Source organism: Corythoichthys intestinalis, chromosome 8 (genome assembly GCF_030265065.1).
Source record: "Corythoichthys intestinalis isolate RoL2023-P3 chromosome 8, ASM3026506v1, whole genome shotgun sequence".
NCBI lineage: Eukaryota > Metazoa > Chordata > Actinopteri > Syngnathiformes > Syngnathidae > Corythoichthys > Corythoichthys intestinalis.
This window is the reverse complement of record NC_080402.1, coordinates 36,629,094-36,648,481: the sequence shown is the minus strand read 5'-3', so window position 1 is coordinate 36,648,481 and position 19,388 is coordinate 36,629,094. Positions and strand designations below refer to the sequence as shown.

Sequence of the window (19,388 nt, the reverse complement as noted above, 5' to 3'; positions counted from 1 at the left end):
CTGAGGTCTGCCAGTGTCAAGCCTATCCAAATTCAAATCAGCAATAGCAAATGAAAGGTTTGGGGGTTAAGATAAAGGTCAAACAAATGAGAACGCAAATAGTCAACATTTGGTTAAAGCTTCCCTCTGCTGCAAGGGAGATGGGAGGTATTGAAGGATTATTATAACTAGTAGATCACCATTGTATGCAAAGAAAGAAAATATTGTTATCATATGCACAACAGCAAAATCCAGCATGTCTATGAAAGCTTTAAGGTTGTGGGTTTGACATTATTGTGAACAGTTTGTTGAATCGAATTCAGCATACAATTAAAAAAAAAAAAAAAAAAAAAAGTCAAAGTCAAAGGACAAAGGACAAAGGACAAATGCAAAACACTGTGATGGTAGCTTCACCGTTCCTGGCAACTAAAACGTTTCCGCTTTAGGCAAGTCCATTAGCATTGTGTAATTAGGATGTCTAGCTGAGTTACATTAACTGCTGCGTGTTAACATTAACAACAACCACTGAGCAGCCTTGGTGCTAAAATTACAGCCCTGTATAGCCGGGCCCTAATATGTGCTTGACCTCTTTAACTCTGAGCACCTGTGCATGCCCATTCATTATTTAATTGTTGAGTAAGCAAACAGTAGATTACCGAGCATGGCATGAACTATGTGCTAGTTTCGGATAACTATTAAGGGAAATCATCAGTTCAATACAAAACATCAAAATGAAGGCCCAATATATGTGTGTACAGGAGTATGTATATTTACCGAATAGCAGCAAGTCTCATGGATGATGACCCTGTTGGAGAAGGTCTCATTATGTGATTCTATGTGGAGGGTTCGCTCCTTTCGGTTAAGCGTGTTTTTCTGAATGAAGTACACATAGTCCACACCAGCAAACTGCAAACAAGAAACAAAAGATCACTGTAGAATCATAGCTTCAAAATGATTGTTAAGTCATAAAGTTAAGTATAGCCATTCAAAAAAGTGTGGGAAATGACAATGTAACCACAGTCCATTGAACTGAGGGTGCAAATTAGTGGTGGTGGATTACCCGTTTGAGAAGACGTGGAGCGTCCACATCTAGGGCACAGCGCCGCTCAATCCTATGAGTGGATCTGTCCTCACTTGTCTCTTCATCGACCACATCACTAGCCACAAACATGGGAATAAGGTGACATGTAGGAAATCGGCGCTCATAGGCCTGAAAGAGGAGGAAGAAAAATGTGTCATCAAACAGTTGAAGAACTTGTGTAACAGTTATCACACACACACACAGCGGACAACCGTATACGCTTGACAGACACTGGCCTGACCAGGCTAGTACAAATTGTAATGAAATCTCATATTGCATATTGCACGTAGTATATAAGGTACATTTATTCCAGACTGACATTTTGTATTTTTAATTCTAGAAGGGAAACAGGAGCCAATTCTGTTAATGTTTTGAAAAAGTGAAGATGTAAGTTTTCCTTCTCCTTTGTAATTGTTGCTTTATGTTAAAAAATTGCATATAAAATAATACATTTTTATTTTTTGGTGAAAAATATGAATCGTGCATCCATACCTGAACCCTTAAGAGGAATTTTGTGGAAGTTGGTGTTTTTTTTTTTGGTTTGTTTTTTCCTCTCAGTTCTGCTAAAATGCCCTCAGTGTTAATGAACAACAGATTATATATAAAAGTGTATAATTAACTACGCCATATGAGTTTATATTGGTTGTTATTGTATTTTTTTTCTGAAAATTTGACTGAATAGAGCCGTGGCATCATGTGAGAAATTTTTGTGGTGTGTGTGACCAAACGAGCAATTCTACAGGGTGACCCAAAAAAAAGTTTACACTGCCATAATACAATTTAAATGCCATGTTTATTCATCTTAGAATTAGAATTTAATCACAAATTATACAGTATTGTAAAGAACATGTACAGTACACTCTATTTTTCAATGTGTCCTCCCTTGAGTGTCACAACAGCCTCCAGGCGCCTGCGGAACGCTTCTTTATGTAGGATGCTGTCATCTTTTCCCAAGATCTAACAATGGACCTCTCCAAGGCTGCCACAGAAGGGTGTGGCTTTTTACAGGCACTGTCCTCCACAGTTGCCCATATGCTATAATCCAGGGGATTGAGATCTGGACTCTGGGGTGGCCACATATCACCTTGTCAATCAACTTTTTGGTCCGCACAGATCAGGTTTTCCAGACCCAGGTTTTCGTGAGGCTGTATCTTTCAGCTTCTTTTTAACTTTGTAGACTGCACATCTGGATATTCTCAGATTTGCTGCAATCTCAGTAGGTGTCAGACCGGCACGCAGCAATTCAGGTACAGCTAAAGTTTTCTTCATTTTCAGCAGAAGCACAGGAATTGTAGAGACGAGAGATTACAGCTGCATTGAGTGACCTTAATGAATCACTTAAGCATGACAACCTATTTAGATATGTTTCAATGGCTTTTAAACAAGCAATCAACTGAGTGTAAACTTTTTTTTGGGTCACCCTGTAGAATTGACTGTCATTAAATTATATTTCGGAGATTTTACCCACAAACGGATCATTGTGTATTCACCACCTGCCATCATGTGTGTGACTTCTTGCCAACCAACCAACTGCACATGAACTAAAACTATGTTGACAAAAATCCTCCAATTCACCTATACCACTTTTGTTAAACATAAGAGTTCAAGTAGGGCTGTGTCATTGAAGGTTATATATCATAGTGTGATTACCGGTAAATCCATTTGTTATAACTCTCCATCGTAATTATTACTTTTGATACGTGGGTTTTGTATAGGTCTGCTGCTACGCTAATGCAGAGTGTGAGGTGGTTCCACAATCGTTCTAGTTCTGTACGTCATCCTTGGGCTTCACTGTCCAGGGATGACTGATCAATTTACCATCAATACAACCGGTTCATCAAGTTACATTCCGTGTGCCTGGGTTACCAAGATCCAATCACTGGCACGCTCTAGCACTGGTCACAAGCCAAGGTAATGGGAGGCTAATAAACCTGAGTCAAATCAACCACGCAGGTTGAAATAGCATGACTTGTCGATGTATTGTAAAGTCAAAAGAACACTAAGTATTGTCGTCAATAATAGGTTAAATTGTTAATTAGCTGACAATAATAATTACAGTCAATAAAGTAAGGATTTCTTGATTTCTCGCAGATTCAACGCATAAGTCAACCAGCTGCCCACTGGCTGATTGCTGAGCTTGGTTATTCACCTATGATGGCCTGGAACATTGTATGCAATATTTGTCCTGCTATCAGTACAATTAGACTATTTAAACCTGTTACTCTTGAAAAAATAGACGTCAACAATTAATGATTTGTGCTAACATTGGACTTAAAATAAAGTCTAAGTCAGTGTGCGCATGTAAGCAATGGTAGAAGTATCAAGCCAGTAGACCATGTTTTTTGTCACATTTCATCACATAATTTGTCAAAACATTGCCAAATTAGGCGGCGTGACCCTTCATGGCACTGCCTTTGTTCCAATGTTGAAATTACCCAATAAAATGCTAACCAAGACATTTTTTCTTAGTATGAATCAGATTACGGAAATACAAGTGTGCTGCGACCACAGCCAAACATCTGTAAACATAAACTAGACTTTCTGTGAGTAATAGTTCCTGGATCTCGGCTGGAGAATTTCTATGCTTCTGAGGTATGTAAGGGAAAATATCAAAACAATGCATAGTTACTAAAGCTCTTCCTGCACACGGAAGCAAGAGGAATATATGAGCACTTGTAGGAAAATGGGCTTCAGGAAATCCTGTTGTCAGACCTTTATTTCATTCCGTGCTACAGCAATAATTTTCATGTTGTGTAAAGTTGAGGCTAGCAAGACAATAACAGGCAAGATGCAGGAAGAGGCCATAATATGGCTTTCAACTATGGTATGAAAAGAACATTTAAATTAAATGAGCATGACATATTTAAACAATGTTCAGTAGAACCAGGTGAGCTTATGGTAGCATCTAAAATGGGAACAGATGTAGACTGATGGTTGGAAGTAGCCTATGTTGTAGACATATCCACAGCACAGTACATACATTATTGACACAAAATTATTTTTAATTTTCCATATGAAGAATTAAGCAACAAAGTGGCAGAGTGGTTAGCACATGCGCTTCACAGTTCTGGGATTGTAGGTTCCCTATGTGTGAACAGTATGTTCTCCCCATGTCTGCGTGTGTTTTCTCCGGGTACTTCGGCTTCCTCCCACATCCCAAAAACATGCATTGTAGGCAATTGAACATTCCACATTGTCCGTAGGTGTGAGTGTGTGTGAATTGTTGTTTGTCTATTTGTACTCTGTGACTGGTTGGCAACCAGTTCACAGTATACCCTGTCTCCTGCCCATGATTAAATGGGATAAGCTCCAGCACCCCCACACAATCACGGGGGAAAAGTGGTTCAGAAGTTGAATGAATTTGAGGAATTAAGGAAAAATATATTTGCTTATTCGTGCATTTACACAGTTTTCTAAAATCCAAACCATCTGATCATGTATGCTTTAAAGCAGGGGTGCCCAAGTTCGGTCCTCGAGAGCCCCTATCCAGTTTGTTTTCCATGTACTGTATTCCTCCTCATACGTACTCGAATCAAATCATCAGGATCGTTATCAGGCTCCTGCAGAGCTTGCTGATCATTTGATTCAGGCGTGTTAAAAGGAGGGAGGCATGGAAAGCTGGACAGGGGCTCTTGAGGACCGGACTGGGGCACCCCTGCTTTAAAGAAATATTAAGTGTGTATAAGGCTTGATTACCCCCCAAGGGTTCTCAACAGAGGTATTTGATCAGTATTTATACCCATTATTTAAAGCCACACTATGTTGAAGCCTGAATGTAGAGTGGATGTTAGGTTAGAAAGACAACAGGCTTTTGTCTGAACAAATACAACAAAAGAGCCTTTAGTCTCCACATGCCATGCTACCCACTTTTCTTCCAGAGAATTCAATGTTGCAGTCTGCATAAAAAATATGGGAAAAAAACAGCCTTTTTGTAAAACGGCGAGACAAAGAATATATTCTTTGTCAAGTATCAAGTATTTATGTATACTTGATAAACCTGCAGCCAAAAAGAAGTATTTAGTGCTGGATGAGATGTTTTTTCGAGTGAGATGCCACTACATCTACTGTATATGTATGAAGCAGTGCATTTTGACACCACAAAATACAACCAATACATTAAATATTGCAACATATTGACAGAAACACATGACCACTTTCTCAAAATTGTTGCTAGATGCATTGAAGGAAGAAAATGGGTAAATCCTATAAATATGTGTGGATTTGGATTAACACATTTTTTTCAAAGATGGAAAAAATAGAGTCATCCAGGAGAATAGATATACAGAGCTCGGTTTCGTTATTGTGTTCACTCTTTGGATGCCATTAACGCTAATCTAATCTATTTTGACTGAGAGGGTTGGCACTGATCATTCACAGTCGAACTCCCTAATCTATTGGCGTCAGTGGCACTGACACATGATCATTTACTGCTAGCTCTCGCAAAAAAATAAATAAATAAATAAATTTTAGAAAATACAAATACATGTTAAAAATCAGCTTATCACAAAAGACGCCTATGAGAATTAATAGTCCGTGTAGCGTATAGTGTAACATGGCTCTGTTTTGGCACCCTGGTGCATGACTGCAGTGTAGACTTCAGTGAGAAATGTCATCTGCCTCCAACAGAGTGAAACAAAAAGGGGGAGGGGAACTGCCAAGGCAGCATCTCGACCTTGCAGCAGAAGAACGGGTGAATGAATGTCCTGTGATCAGTGAATGAAATCAGCAGCAAAACTGCCATTGGCTCCTTTGAGTCACATGACAGTAGCAGAGCCTTGCTGCATTTAGTTACAAGCAGCACGCAGCATGATGATAAGCTCTCTCTCACTGAGTCAGATCCCAGCATTTATTTTTGGCTCAGTAATATACTAGGAGAACTGTAACATGCGGCAGGATAGGAGTATGCTCTCTTTGAAAGAAAAAGTGGAATACAGACACAAATACAGATTAAGAGCGCACATGTACAATAAATCTCTGCTGAATCAGCATAACCAGGCGTGTTGAATTCTCGTCTGAGTACATCAAAATGCAGGTGTAGATCATTACGATTGAATTACAAAATTTAATTTGAGATAGATGAAATGATGAAGCCAGAATCCAAGGGGATCATAACATTATGCAGCTCATTACAAAGGGCAGTATCTATGTCATAACAGTAGGTGACACAATTCCTTGCTAACATTCTAGGACTCTGTTACAAAACATTTGCATTCCAGTCAACAAGTGAATGACTAACAAGCTAGCAGTTTACAGATGCTTTACAGCAGAGTAGAGCACACAGTAATTCAGCTGCAGAAAACTGGGCTACGGAAGTCTTAACCAGACCTGGCCATAAGTGGGTCACACCTCATAGAAAAGGGGGACAGCAGGATGAGCTACATTAAGGAACTGTGGATCAGTGGTAAACACAAGACAATGTGTTGGCGGCCCGATATTTGGAACAGCTTACTAGGGATGACCTAAATACACACATAGGCATCCAGTTATGAGGAACAATGAGCAAAAGGTAGACAGGTCTAATAACATTTAAGCAGTGTTTACAGCATATGCTTCTAAGCTACAGACTTAAATTGCAATAGGATTTTCCCCAAAAAAACTGTACCAGATGGCTTCTCCAGTTAAAGTTCAAGGATAAGGACAGCTACAGTCTCAAAAATTTCGACCCAAAGGAGTAACTGGTAGCATTTGCAACGAAAAGACAAATTGGCTTCTTCTTGGCCAATGAATGTAGGAAAATGAAATCTACAGTAAGTATGCAAACAAGTTGTTGATACAATACCTTTAACGGACAGCTTTGCCGAGATATGTCTTATTGAAGAATACACAACAATCCACTACACCTTTTTGGCATGGGCGGAGTTTGACTTTTGGGGTAGGGGGGGCACAACATGTTGATGACCCCGAAACATAGTGTCAGCAATAAAATTAACTTAAAAGATTATTTATAATAATAAATTGAAAATGAGCGTTTTTTTGTTTCCCATCATTATTGAGGGAAATTCTAAATCGGGCTGCTTAAGCCAGCTATACATTTCGCCAAGATGATCAGCCATTGAATATGGTACGCCCACCTGTGTCATGCCAATGTAGTTACCCCCGTCAAAAATTGTATCCCCTCGGCAGAGCCACTGCGCTGCACGGATTTGCTTGATTTCCGTGTTTTGGTGATGTAGTTATCTACGAGGTTTTAAAAATATTGTCCATCCATCAAAAAAAAAAAACAACAACAAAAAAAAATGTTTTTTTTCTGTCGTAACGTACCATACATACTGAAGGTGAAAAAAGGCAATGTTTTACTGTTTTACTCGTAGGATGACTTATAACTGTTATTACTGTAATTGAAGTCATGTATGGAGTTTCTCCAGTTTAATAAACGTCAATGTCTAAAATATATAACTGTGCTTCTTTTCTGGCTTCAATTAATTGTTTAATTCGACATATCTCATTACTAATGTGTCTGTGTGCGCTCCCGCGGCCAGGAGATACAATTTTTGACGGGGCAAGACACCGGTGGTGGCTCTGTTGTACAATTAGCGTCTTTAGTGGGGCAAATTGAAACTACGCTCACCATTTGGCGGTGCTCTCTGGTGTTTCATGGTCCATATTTGTAATCCTTGGTTCTTGCTCAGTTGTTGCTGCCGCTTTTAAAAGCTTAGGTTTGAAAAAAGTTACATACAGTATAGCCAGCTTGCCCGTTCGGTCCTCGGGTGGTTTTGGCTAATCAAAGCAAATGACCGCCTAAGGTGCTAGTCAAATGATCTCTTCAAAACATAATTTTGACCCATTATAAAAATATCTTTTTCGTTCATTTCATTCATTTTTGTTGTTTTATTTCTTTACAACTTTTATAGACAATATTTTACCAGAGAACTCTTAATTTCAAAATCATATAGAGGAAAGTCAATTATATGCAATGACATTTTAGGCCACCAGGGGGGGCCTGGCACCCTCGGCCCCCCCTTAAACTCTGCGTATGCTTTTTAAAGGGCATACGTTGGAGCAATTGTACATAGTATCTCAGCAAAAGACAAACACCCAAGCTTAGGTACTCTGTTGTTGTTCAGAAATCTGGGGCCTTTTAACACTTTTCCAATCAAATTAAATAAATGTCTCATCCTGCCATTGACAGCTGTAGGACTCAAATATCAACGACTAATGACTATAAACGAGAAAGCTGAACGTGAATGAGTCATTTTAAAAAATGCCATTCAGTGAGAGATCATGCTTTACGTATACAATTGCAATAGATAGAATGTTTATCCTAAAATCGTACACTGTATTTTTAAACTTAAGTTCCATTTATTGACAAAAATCTGTGTTGTTGATCTCCATGAAAGAAAATATTGATTTTATCATTAATGTTCATCATGTTTTCGAAGGGTACTTGTCAACTTATTTTGAACTATACATAGATAAAAATTATAAAGTGCAAGCTGATTTTCTAAGTGAAGAATACGTAGATAATTTATATTGGTTTTAGACACACATCAAGTAAGAAATCCAATCATATTCCTTAAATTACCTTTCGAAACAAAGCTGCATAGTAAGAATTAGAGCTGGGAATCTTTGGGCACCTAACGATTCGATTACGATTACGATTCAGATGGTCCGATTCGATTCTAAAACGATTATTGATGCACCCTTTTTTTTTTTTTTTTTTTTTTATAAATATTTTGTACATTTGTTCCAAAATTGTTCAAAAATACTCTCAGGCTAAACCAAACTACTATTTCAGTATCAAGTTAACATATAGCAGTAAACAAATATACAAAAATAACAGTAAATAAAAAACTCCAGTCCCCATTCTGTATCAGCAGCTTTAAACTACATTCAATTAATTTAATGTTGTGAATCAACCGTTAAAGTTGTTAAAATTGCTCCCGTTAATCCATAATTTCCCTTTTGTCAACTTTCGACATGTGAAAGTTTTAAAACTATTTTAAAGATAGATTCAAGTCAATATTTTACCGATTTAGGAGTATTTTAGATAAAAAGTTAATTAGGTTTGCTTGGAAGGTTCGCTACAACAGCCTTGCAGAGAAGTGTACTGCTTTAAGATGGCGGCCGTTTACTACGTCTGCATCTAGCTTTTTGCAGATGTGCTGCAAACGCTACCGCTACCGTAGTGCATCTAGTCTTATATAAATGATATCTACCGTAACATTATGTGGATGACGTACTTTTGTAGCAGCTTCAGGTATGTTGTTGTGTGTTTTTTATCTCGTGGCATGAGTTGAGCTAGAGCCGTGAGTTGAGCATTGGCATTACCCGAGGGGCCGGGTAATGAGAAGCATGATGTTTAGCTACTCTCGCTCCGTTGCTCATTGACCGCGCGGCGCGCTGAGTGTGTTGTACTTCCGCTTTACTTGGCATATTTCAATAATCGGAATTTGGATGTTTGTGAATCGTTCTCGAATCTTCCACGGCTGAATCGCGAATAATCTAAGAATCGGAAATTTTGCACACCTCTAGTAAGAATATTTGACCCAAAATAATTTACCCAGGAAAACCTTTTTTTTTGTGTTTTAACATTCATTGATCTATAATACAACAATTGACAGAGGAAAATTTCTTTAAAGAATGCATATTATCACATGAAGCATGTCCCATTCAGAGTCCTGTGCATTGTGCAAATGCTGAGAGTAACACATTGGACCAAAGAGTACATCTTGACCACACAACCAGATGCATTTTTTAAAGTTTGGCATCCTTGTTTTTTTCCCCTTCCTGGCATGGCAGGGAGACAAAAATATTGCCATGCGTCAACGTGTACTGAGCAAACAGAGTTTATGTAAAATAATGACGTAAGCAACCGGGACTAGGTCAACAACGGGTGAAATGTTCACGTGTGGAACGTCATCTAAATCCATCATCCTGATGTTTTCACAGCATTTTCCCATGTTGAGGAAAATGGTATGGACAGCAACAAACCGAAGTTCAGGTTTTAGGCCTTGTATTTCGATTTAATGCTAATCGTTCTTTTTGTACTGTTGCTGGAGTCATTCCTATTCATGGATATGTTGTTCCAATAGCAACTGGCTCTGAAGGCCAGAATAAAATAACAGCTCAAGGGGTATTGTGCGCCGCTTTTTGACATTCCGATAGAACTCCCCTGAGAAAAGTCTAGAGCCCATACCAGATGATAATAGCAACAGCAGCAACAATATTTCCTGTTATTCAAACAAGTATGCTTCAGGGACTATTGCAACTGATGTTGGAGGCAGTGAAATCAAATACTTTTGTTCTTGTAAATGTCCCTGAAATAATACACGGGGCCAATAGTAATGTTGCGATACTGTGTGAATGTTATGCAACTGCAGTCATTTGTGTTGAAGGGACACCATCATATGTGTGCACCCCCTTCAAGTACTGTTCAACCTAACTTTATCAATAATGGTGAAATTGTTCTTTAGGCTGGAACTGCATCAGTACGTCTTAGCTATCAAATACAAAGGTAACAAATTAACTTTGTCATGTCTTATTTATGACTTTGTGTTTAAAATTAATTAGAGAATTTTGTGGTTGAGCCTGCAAAATAAACAACTGTAATCCAGAATCTGACACCTCTCAACTACTTTACATGGTGATTGAATCAGAAATAATTTCTGAAGTAAGTCATAAATAGCCCCTGTGAAACACAGCTTACAGGCTGCAATCCAAGCACACTTATGTAACAGCACTTATAGCTACACTTGAGGGTGAAATGCTTCACTAACACCTGTCCATGTGCAGTTGGGCCCCTCAAGGTCTCTTGAAAAACTGTATTGCACAAACTGTAAACTGTACAGGACATAGCAGAAAAATGTAAAGCACTGGTAAAGCATCTGTGTACGTCAAAGCACTCACATTTTCCGAAAGCCAAATGGAGATAGCATACCAAATTCCTCACTGAAAAATATCAACCATAATCCCTCAGCGAGGAAAAGAAAGTCAATGTAGATTTACTGGGGGGTCTGACAGGCCAGCCACATAGCAAATAACTATGACTTCATATTGTAATGATTTTGAGCTACTCTGCTTAAAAAGAAGAAGAAGGTGAAAAAGAGGAAGTCTTAAAATGTATAAACACATTGCAGAGAGCAATGTGGTTAAAAAAAAATAAAGCCATGCAAATGCTTACTTAAAGGGTTAAGGGTTTTGTACAGGAAGATTGAACGCAAAGTAGTTAAAAACTCATATTTGGTACAACCACATAAGCCTGTATTGTGTTTCAACTTCATCATATAAAATCATACAAAATAAATCTTTTCAACAATTACTAGCGCCTTTCAGCTGCATGTGTGCAGCCAGGTAGGCGTGTGTGGGTGCACACGCGTGTCTGTGTACGTGCGTCCGTATGTGTTACCCCTCTATTAATAGATACTTGTTTGCCTCTGTGCTAAAGAGATTTAGTCATCCTGCATCCTGCTGCTTGCCGGTGGAGAATGATTCTTTTTTTTTTTTTTTTTTTTTTAATCTAAATAAAGCAGCACAGGTCTGACACGACACGGCTTTAAAAGGCGTTGGCGGAATGCTTAACAGCGGTCTAACTATTCTAATTAACAAGGCATAGGTAACTGGATTAACAAGTGTCTGTTGGTAGGTCAAACAAGTTGCTGACACAATCATACACACTTATTTTTATAAAGCTCTAATCAAACTAGACCAAGTACTTTAGTGGCTTTTTGCACTAAAAGATTTCCTTTCAGATTGAGAGAATGTTTTTTTCAATTTGCAATGGAACATGTTGATGCCTGCATGGCTGGTTTTGAAGTGGTGTTATCAAATAGTCTTTTACGATGAACACGTGCAGACTTGCCAATATCGCCTAACACTACACCAACACATGCAATATTCACCTAGACAGGTGGAAAATAAAGACACTTACAGCCATCACCAGCTCAAACGGGTACTTGTATACCCTCACGGGTGACTGGTACTTCTGCACCATGTTTGGAACTTCAGTAACACCAACAACCTGCAAATAAAAAAAGGTATACAGTATATGAAAATGCTGGCCTAAGGCGTCACAATAGCTGTGAAACCAAAGCCATAATTATAGCTTTCTGGCTTCATCTGGTTTTAAAACAGAACACTCATTGTATAATTTACGTGTCTTTTAGAAATCTATTCGAATCCCGCGTGAATGTGTGTTGTGCAGCCGAACAATCTCCAAAATAGACTGGAAGTGATTATCAGAGATGCCACTGATCAATGAATGCAGCATCGGCTGCACAACAGAGCACAACAGACAGTGTCACTGCAAGCTAGAGAGTGCACAAGTCAAATCATGTACAGTGGAACCTCAAATGCCCCTGAACTCATACGATTGACAATACGTCAACACTAAAAGTCTGAACTTTTTTTTGTCAAACAAATTATTTCTGGTTTTCGATTTCTCCTTAGCATTCTGGTAACGCTTTACTAATTTTAGTCAAAAAAATTTTTTCTGGTTTTCGATTTCTCTTCAGCATTCTGGTAACGCTTTATTAATGTTATCTGCTGTTTCAGCAGCCAAGAGCACTACTGCCGAGTGTTGCTGTGAGGTTTGCCAACATTACCGTACTTTGATGCTTTATAGTGAAAATGGTATAGAAGCAAAAATTTGAGTTGAGTTGTTGTTAGAGATAAACAGATTATCGGCGCTGATTTTTGAAAATTTGACATATATCGTTATCCTTCTTTTTTTTCTTTTTTTTCAAACCGACCGGCCGATATGAAAAAAAATCAATCTAAAACTGGGTTATTTCGGCTCAGATGCAGTTGCGCCTCTCCCTCCTGCACTAGTATTCACCCCATCCTCTGATTGGTTAAATGGTAATGGTAAATGGAGTACCACTTGTATTGCGCCTTTCCACCTTTTTAAGGCCTCAAAGAGCTTCACACTATATCCAAATCTACCTACTGGTGACGGAAGCGCCAGTAGCAACGTGGGGTTTAGTATGTTGCTCAAGGATACTTAGACGAGGTCATCAGGGCGTTCTTTTCTGTGAAAAATTTTCAAAGAGCTATTTATTTAACATTTTATTCAACTTTATAAGAGATGTTTCTGAGTCTAGGAAATTCAGGCACTTCTGGAGCTATTATTTTCTATTTTTGTGATTCAATAAGCATGCTTTAGGCAGTTCAATGAAGTTCAGTATTTGCATTATCCAATTGAACACTTTTACTGCAAATGAAAAAAATTGGTTATCTGCCCCTCTAACTACTAATAATCGCTATCAGTCGATTTCTAGTTTTTGTAATTTGCTACCATGTGCAGCCACCGAACCAACAACACATCTGCACTCGGTCTCGTCTGAATTTTCAAAATAACAAACAAAATTGAAGTTATAACAACTCATTATTTGAAATCTATTCTTAGTAGTTGTTGGTACAATAGAATGGCAGAGTCAGTTCTGAAAAACAATTCCCAAAAGATGCACAAAAACATGTCTTGTACAGCTACAGATTGGTGAGCGTTGAAAGGAAAAGCTGAAATTTTAATCACGGTATTTATTGATGGAGAAGGATATTTGCCAATATCACCAAGTCTGCTACAATTTGGTTTGAGTCAGGAGCCTTCAATCAATTTGATATTAAGATGTACTTAAGATGAATATCATAGAATGATTTTCTGACCAACAACTAATAAACAGACGGATTGGACGTCTACTAGTGATAAACTCATTCCAATTCGCAGCAGAAGCTTGTTTTTCTGTTTATGTTTACGTCTATGGCCGTCAGTGGCAGCCAATGCCAGGCAATGAGGTAATTTTGGGCCATTTAAGGTCGTTTTCCAGTTGATGTTGAGTTACTTCCTGTTGTTTTTCGGGTATTTTATGGGTCACTTCCTGTTGATTTTGACTTGCAGAACAGGAATTGACCTGGGAATCACCCAAATGAATAGGCAGTGACTCAAACTCAACAAGAAATGACATATAAATGCCCTAAAATGAACCGCATGTGACCATTAAATGCCCTGAAAACCCCCAGTCTAAATGGATTGGGCATCGTGCACCGTCACTGCAGCCTTAGAGTTAACTGAGACACTATTATGTTGCAAGATTTTGGTAGCAACTTGTTGGTTCCTTTTTTTTTTTTTTTTTTTTTTTTTTTAAGACATTGACACCTTTTTAAAACAATATCTCAATTCTTGGCAGGAGCATATCGATAACCTTTTGGGATACAAGGTATCACGATATATCACCATTTCGATATTTTGTCACACCCCTAATCGTAACACCCTTACTATGTGTCTGCACGGTAGTATAGGCAATAATATGGCCAAATGGAATTTTAACTTTCAGGCAATTTGCATGTTCCCTTCTCATCAGTGATGTTGACACATATAATTAATATCAGAATGGAGTATACATATTGATTTTGAACACACAGTATGTGTTGTTCCCTTTAAGGAAAAACAAACAAAATATTAGCAAATCGCAAGTGGATTGCAATCGATTTCAGGGGTTCCACTGTATGTCCAACTACAGCTATTGCACAGGTCACGAGACAGCACTCAACGTCATAGAATTGGACATCTAAAAAGCAAGCAACACTTGAAAGTGGAGGACAGCTACAGTAGTCATGACGGATAAACTGTTGATATTGTTAGAGGAAATAAACACGTTATGACTATAAAGTATGCATGCTTGAGGTCATTTTAGGAAGTGCAAAGATTATGAAACTTGATGATGATCTTCGTGTTCTGTTTGCTCAGCAAGCTGACACATGTTTGTGAGCAAATGCTGTAAGGTAGACAGGGAGACAACGTCCCGGTCCTTCTTAAAGAGGGATCAGGATAGGCAGGAAGACTAACAATAACTGGTCTAGAACAGACAAAATAGTAACTCACTACAGGAACGCTCACACACACATAAATAATTACCGTCATGCTTCAGGCTCTGTCAGAAACTTTGGAGACACGTCAAAACAAGAGGCGACATATTAGCAGAAAAAACAGCTGTTAGTTGTCCCGTTTTCTGTTCTGTAAGACCATTTTAGTGAGTTGTGATCCAGAAATCCATTTTTTCCCAGACCAGTGAAATACTTATACTGTACCACTATTATTCGTACTGTTTTAGCTAATCTCCTGATGTAATGGCTGTAGCCCTGAGATCTTTCGATTAAGCAGTTTGACTACTAGACACGCTCGTTTTAAAAATAAGACGACAAATGTACGACTATTTTAAGTTTTTAAATCAATCTATAGATCGTGACCGTGGGGATATATTGTTTTTGTAACTGTGCAGACAGGTATTACACAACAGTGCCGATGCCTCTTACTCTACAAGCCAAATATGAACTTTTCAAATAGCTAAAACAAACATGCAACTGAACGGATGCTTACCAGTTGTATAAACAGGTATTTATCTGTGAAGGATTTGTGTGGAATATCGATGATTTCCTAGGCTATCCGCGTGAAGTGGCCATGGACACTCCAATTCGCCGGCAGAAGCTAACCCGAGTTAGCCTCGATGTGCTAGTTGGCCATGGAGCCGCACAATCCAGGTGCCACTAGTCTTCTCCGGGCTCAAACGAAAGCGGTGTGGATTGCGAGCAAACCTGCACACACCAAGTGTAGCTCAATCCCGATGTGGTTGACGAAAGGTGACAAGCGGAGGAGGACCATGTCCTTCTTCCACTTCCAGCCTCCTCCTCCTGTCTCTCAGACTACCCGTGACGCTATAACCCGCCCACTGACGTCAACAGGTTTAGTCACTCCGCCCTCAAGAAACAGCAGGAACGTCAAAAAAGGTCAACCAGACCAAAAATTACATTCATGAATGGTTGATATGGACTAGAATGTTGTCAGATGATTCGATGCGGTTTTTGCATGGGAACAGCTCAACTAGATCCACTCGATTCCCCTACTGTGATGAAAAGGGCTCTGATGTGAGATGCTGATTTCCCTTTATAAAGTAATACACCAGAGTTTCTACATTTATTGATTGACTGACTTATGTCACGGCAATCTCGTGAGTATGCAATGGGGAAATGATTGTGTCTCCGTTTCTCACATTATTGGAAATCTATTGAAAGAAGGTTGACTGTCCTGCCATCTAGTGGAAGAATAACTGCCACATCACGCATCGCTGGTTTACAGTGCTGGCCAAAAGTATTGGCACCCCTGCAATTCTGTCAGAAAATGCTCAATATCTCCTAGAAAATGGTAGCAATTACAAATGCTTTGGTAGTAATATCTTCATACATTATGCTTGCAATGAAAAAACACAAAAGGGAATTGATTTTTTTTTTTTTTTTTTTTTTTATCATTATCATTTTACACAAAACACCAAAAATAGGCCGGACAAAAGTATTGGCACCCTTTGAACAATGATTTGATGCTTCTTCAATTTTTGTAATTAACAGCACCTGTTACTTACCTGTGGCACATAACAGGTGATGGCAATAACTAAATCACACTTGCAGCCAGTTAAAATGGATTAAAGTCGACTCAACCTCTGTCCTGTGTCCTTGTGTGTACCACATTGAGCATGGAGAAAAGAAAGAAGACCAAAGAACTGTCTGAGGACTTGAGAAGCAAAATTGTGAGGAAGCATGGGCAATGTCAAGGCTACAAGTCCATCTACAAAGACCTGAATGTACCTGTGTCTACCTTGCGCAGTGTCATCAACAGGTGTAAAGCCCATGGCACTGTGGATGACCTCCCTATGTTTGGACGGAAATAAAAATTGACAAGAGATTTCAAGGAAAGATTGTGCGGATGGTGGATAAAGAACCTCAACTAACATCCAAACAAGTTCAAGCTGTCCTGCAGTCCAAGAGTACAACAGTGTCAACCCGTACCATCCGTCAGCGCCTGAATGAAAAGGGACTCCATGGTAGGATGCCCAGAAAGACCCCACTTCTGACCCAGAGACATAAAAAGCCAGGTTGGAGTTTGCCAAAACTTACCTGAGAAAGCCAAAAACACATTGGAAGAATGTTCTCTGGTCAGATGAGACAAAAGTAGAGTTTTTTGGAAAAAAGGCATCAACATAAAGCTTACAGGGGGAAAAAAACGAGGCCTTCAAAGAAAAGAACACGGTCCCCACAGTCAAACATGGCGGAGGTTCCCTGATGTTTTGAGGTTGCTTTGCTGCCTCTGGCACTGGACTGCTTGACCTTGTGCATGGCATTATGAAGTCTGAAGACTACCAACAAATTTTGTAGCATAATGTAGGGCCCAGTTTGAGAATGCTGGATCTCCCTTAGAGGTCATGGGTCTTCCAGCAGGACAATGACCCAAAACACACTTCAAAAAGCACTAGAAAATGGTTTGAAAGAAAGCACTGGAGACTTCTAAAGTGGCCAGCAATTAGTCCAGACCTGAATCCCATAGAACACCTGTGGAGAGATCTGAAAATGGCAGTTTGGAGAAAACACCCTTCAAATCTCAGAGACCTGGAGCAGTTGGCCAACGAAAAATGATCTAATATTCCAGCAGAGCATTGTAAGAAATTCATTGATGGATTCCGGAAGCAGTTGTTCGCAGTTATTTCGTCTAAACGTTGTGCTACCAAGTATTTAGGCTGAGGGTGCCAATACGTTTGTCCGGCCCATTTTTGTTGTTTTGTGTAAAATGATAATGATTTTATTTGTTTTTTCATTTTTCCTTTGTGTTTTTTCATTGCAAGCAAAATGAATGACGATATAACAACCAAAGCATTTGTAATTGAACTCACTTTCTGGGAGAAAGTGAGCATTACAGTATATGACAGAATTGCAGGGGTGCCAACAGTTTTGGCAAGCACTGTAGATTAAAAAACAAAGGTAAACAGTATTGTTATATTATTTGGAGTACAATGAAAATTTTTGTGAGATGCATTTTTCCATTTTGTATACACTTATTAATGGTCACGTATGTGCTGGAGCCTGGTTACCAGGCAAGCCAACCATGGGGCTCGTATACAAACAGCAAATAAAAACATTCACACCAAGTGTGTACAGTAGGTTTGCATAGTGACGGTAAAGACATAACACTAACAACTTTTCAGGAAGCTCAAATTGTTCCCGTTAACTTTTAAGCAACATTATTTGCATATAATAATGAGTCCATTTATACAGATAATTTTGTCTTCCCAAATGCAGTAAGGATAAAATTGACTCTACATTATTAAGTGAATTATTTTCATTATGTTAAGACTTACATTTGCCTCTTTTCCATTGCTGATTCACTTGCTGAATGTGCCGGTCCATTTTTCCCCTCAAATGCTCGTTTGATTGTTCTGATGACTTGCATTTATTTAAAATGTATTAATTTTGTACATTATTTAAATATTTTTTATTTGCAGCCTATGCAGATATTTTTTCAGATAATAAATACATTAATCATAGTCGAGGTAAAAAGTATGTATGCAAGTACACTACCGTTCAAAAGTTTGGGGTTGCTGTTCAAATATTGCATTTTGAATTTGCTAATCAAATCCAGACATTTACTCTAAAAGTTTTCAAAATGTTTCCTTAGTAGTTTTTGAAAACAAAGGTTTGAATGGAACGGTGTATCACCTGACCAATACACATGACAGTTAGTATAAGTCAATACAGATTTATTTTGCATTGATCATTCAGCCTATCAATTAATTAGGTTCATATTCGTGAGAAATGTAGCCCTGACCCCTGTTCACCCAATCTGTTCGGTCTTATTAATGTCCCGTCCCCAGCAAAAACTGTACAAGCAGGTTATGCTGTTATACTGTCTCTACCAATGTTGAGACCAAACCTACACCCTTGATTTACACTTATTTTGACACTAATGGAAAGTTGAGAGTAGAATCAACCGAACATGTACGTTTCAGGAAAGTTGGAGAAAACCGGAGTCCCTGACAAAACACTAAAGGTTCAAATTTGAAATGAGTCATTAGTTTAATGCTATTTTAGGTTATTTTGTATGCTCATTTTATAATATTGTTTTACCTCTTTTAAAAATGAGCTGACCTATTGTGTTTTTAAAATAAAAAGAGGACCTGGAATTTTTTTTTAAGTTTGCCCACCCTTGTCTGCCACATCATCAAGCAATCCTGAAAGGCTTCTTCGTCTCTACTACCATAACACCATCCCTGTCTTGAAGACCGGTCACTTTGATGACCCTGTTGAGCTTGAGAAAGAGGGGATAAACTTAGACTGAGTCAGGTCAGATGAGCAAGTATAGGTCACAATGTTCTTCTCAGCCAGATATACAAGTGTAACTCTTTTTGCCATTTACCAAATACGGATATCGCTTGTGACACCAATCCTAGAATGTTTCTGAAATCCTCCTAATAATGTAGGTCATGGGCTAATTGTTGTTCTCCATTGAAAATTGTTCCTATTTCTATAGCCAAAAATGGTAGCTGTTTTGTGTGTGTGTGTTTTTTTAAATGTA

At 38.6% G+C, this 19,388-nt stretch overlaps 1 protein-coding gene across 5 annotated transcripts in view; it reads right to left on the bottom strand.

Moving 5' to 3' along the window:
• The window catches only part of si:dkey-237i9.1 (SEC14-like protein 1), a 28,760-nt gene extending 12,584 nt beyond the window's left edge, over positions 1-16,176 (bottom strand). The window contains exons 1-5 of one of the 5 annotated variants that reach the window (XM_057843417.1): positions 15,372-16,176; positions 14,910-14,935; positions 11,928-12,017; positions 1,040-1,189; positions 754-885 (exon numbers count right to left, since the gene is read on the bottom strand). In XM_057843417.1, the coding sequence (XP_057699400.1) occupies positions 754-885; positions 1,040-1,189; positions 11,928-12,017; positions 14,910-14,915 (378 nt within the window). In that variant the 5' untranslated portion in view covers positions 14,916-14,935; positions 15,372-16,176. The remainder of the gene's footprint in view (positions 1-753; positions 886-1,039; positions 1,190-11,927; positions 12,018-14,909; positions 14,936-15,371) is intronic. The other 4 variants (XM_057843420.1, XM_057843418.1, XM_057843421.1 and 1 more) reach the window with 4 other exon arrangements.
• Positions 16,177-19,388: the final 3,212 nt, after the last annotated feature.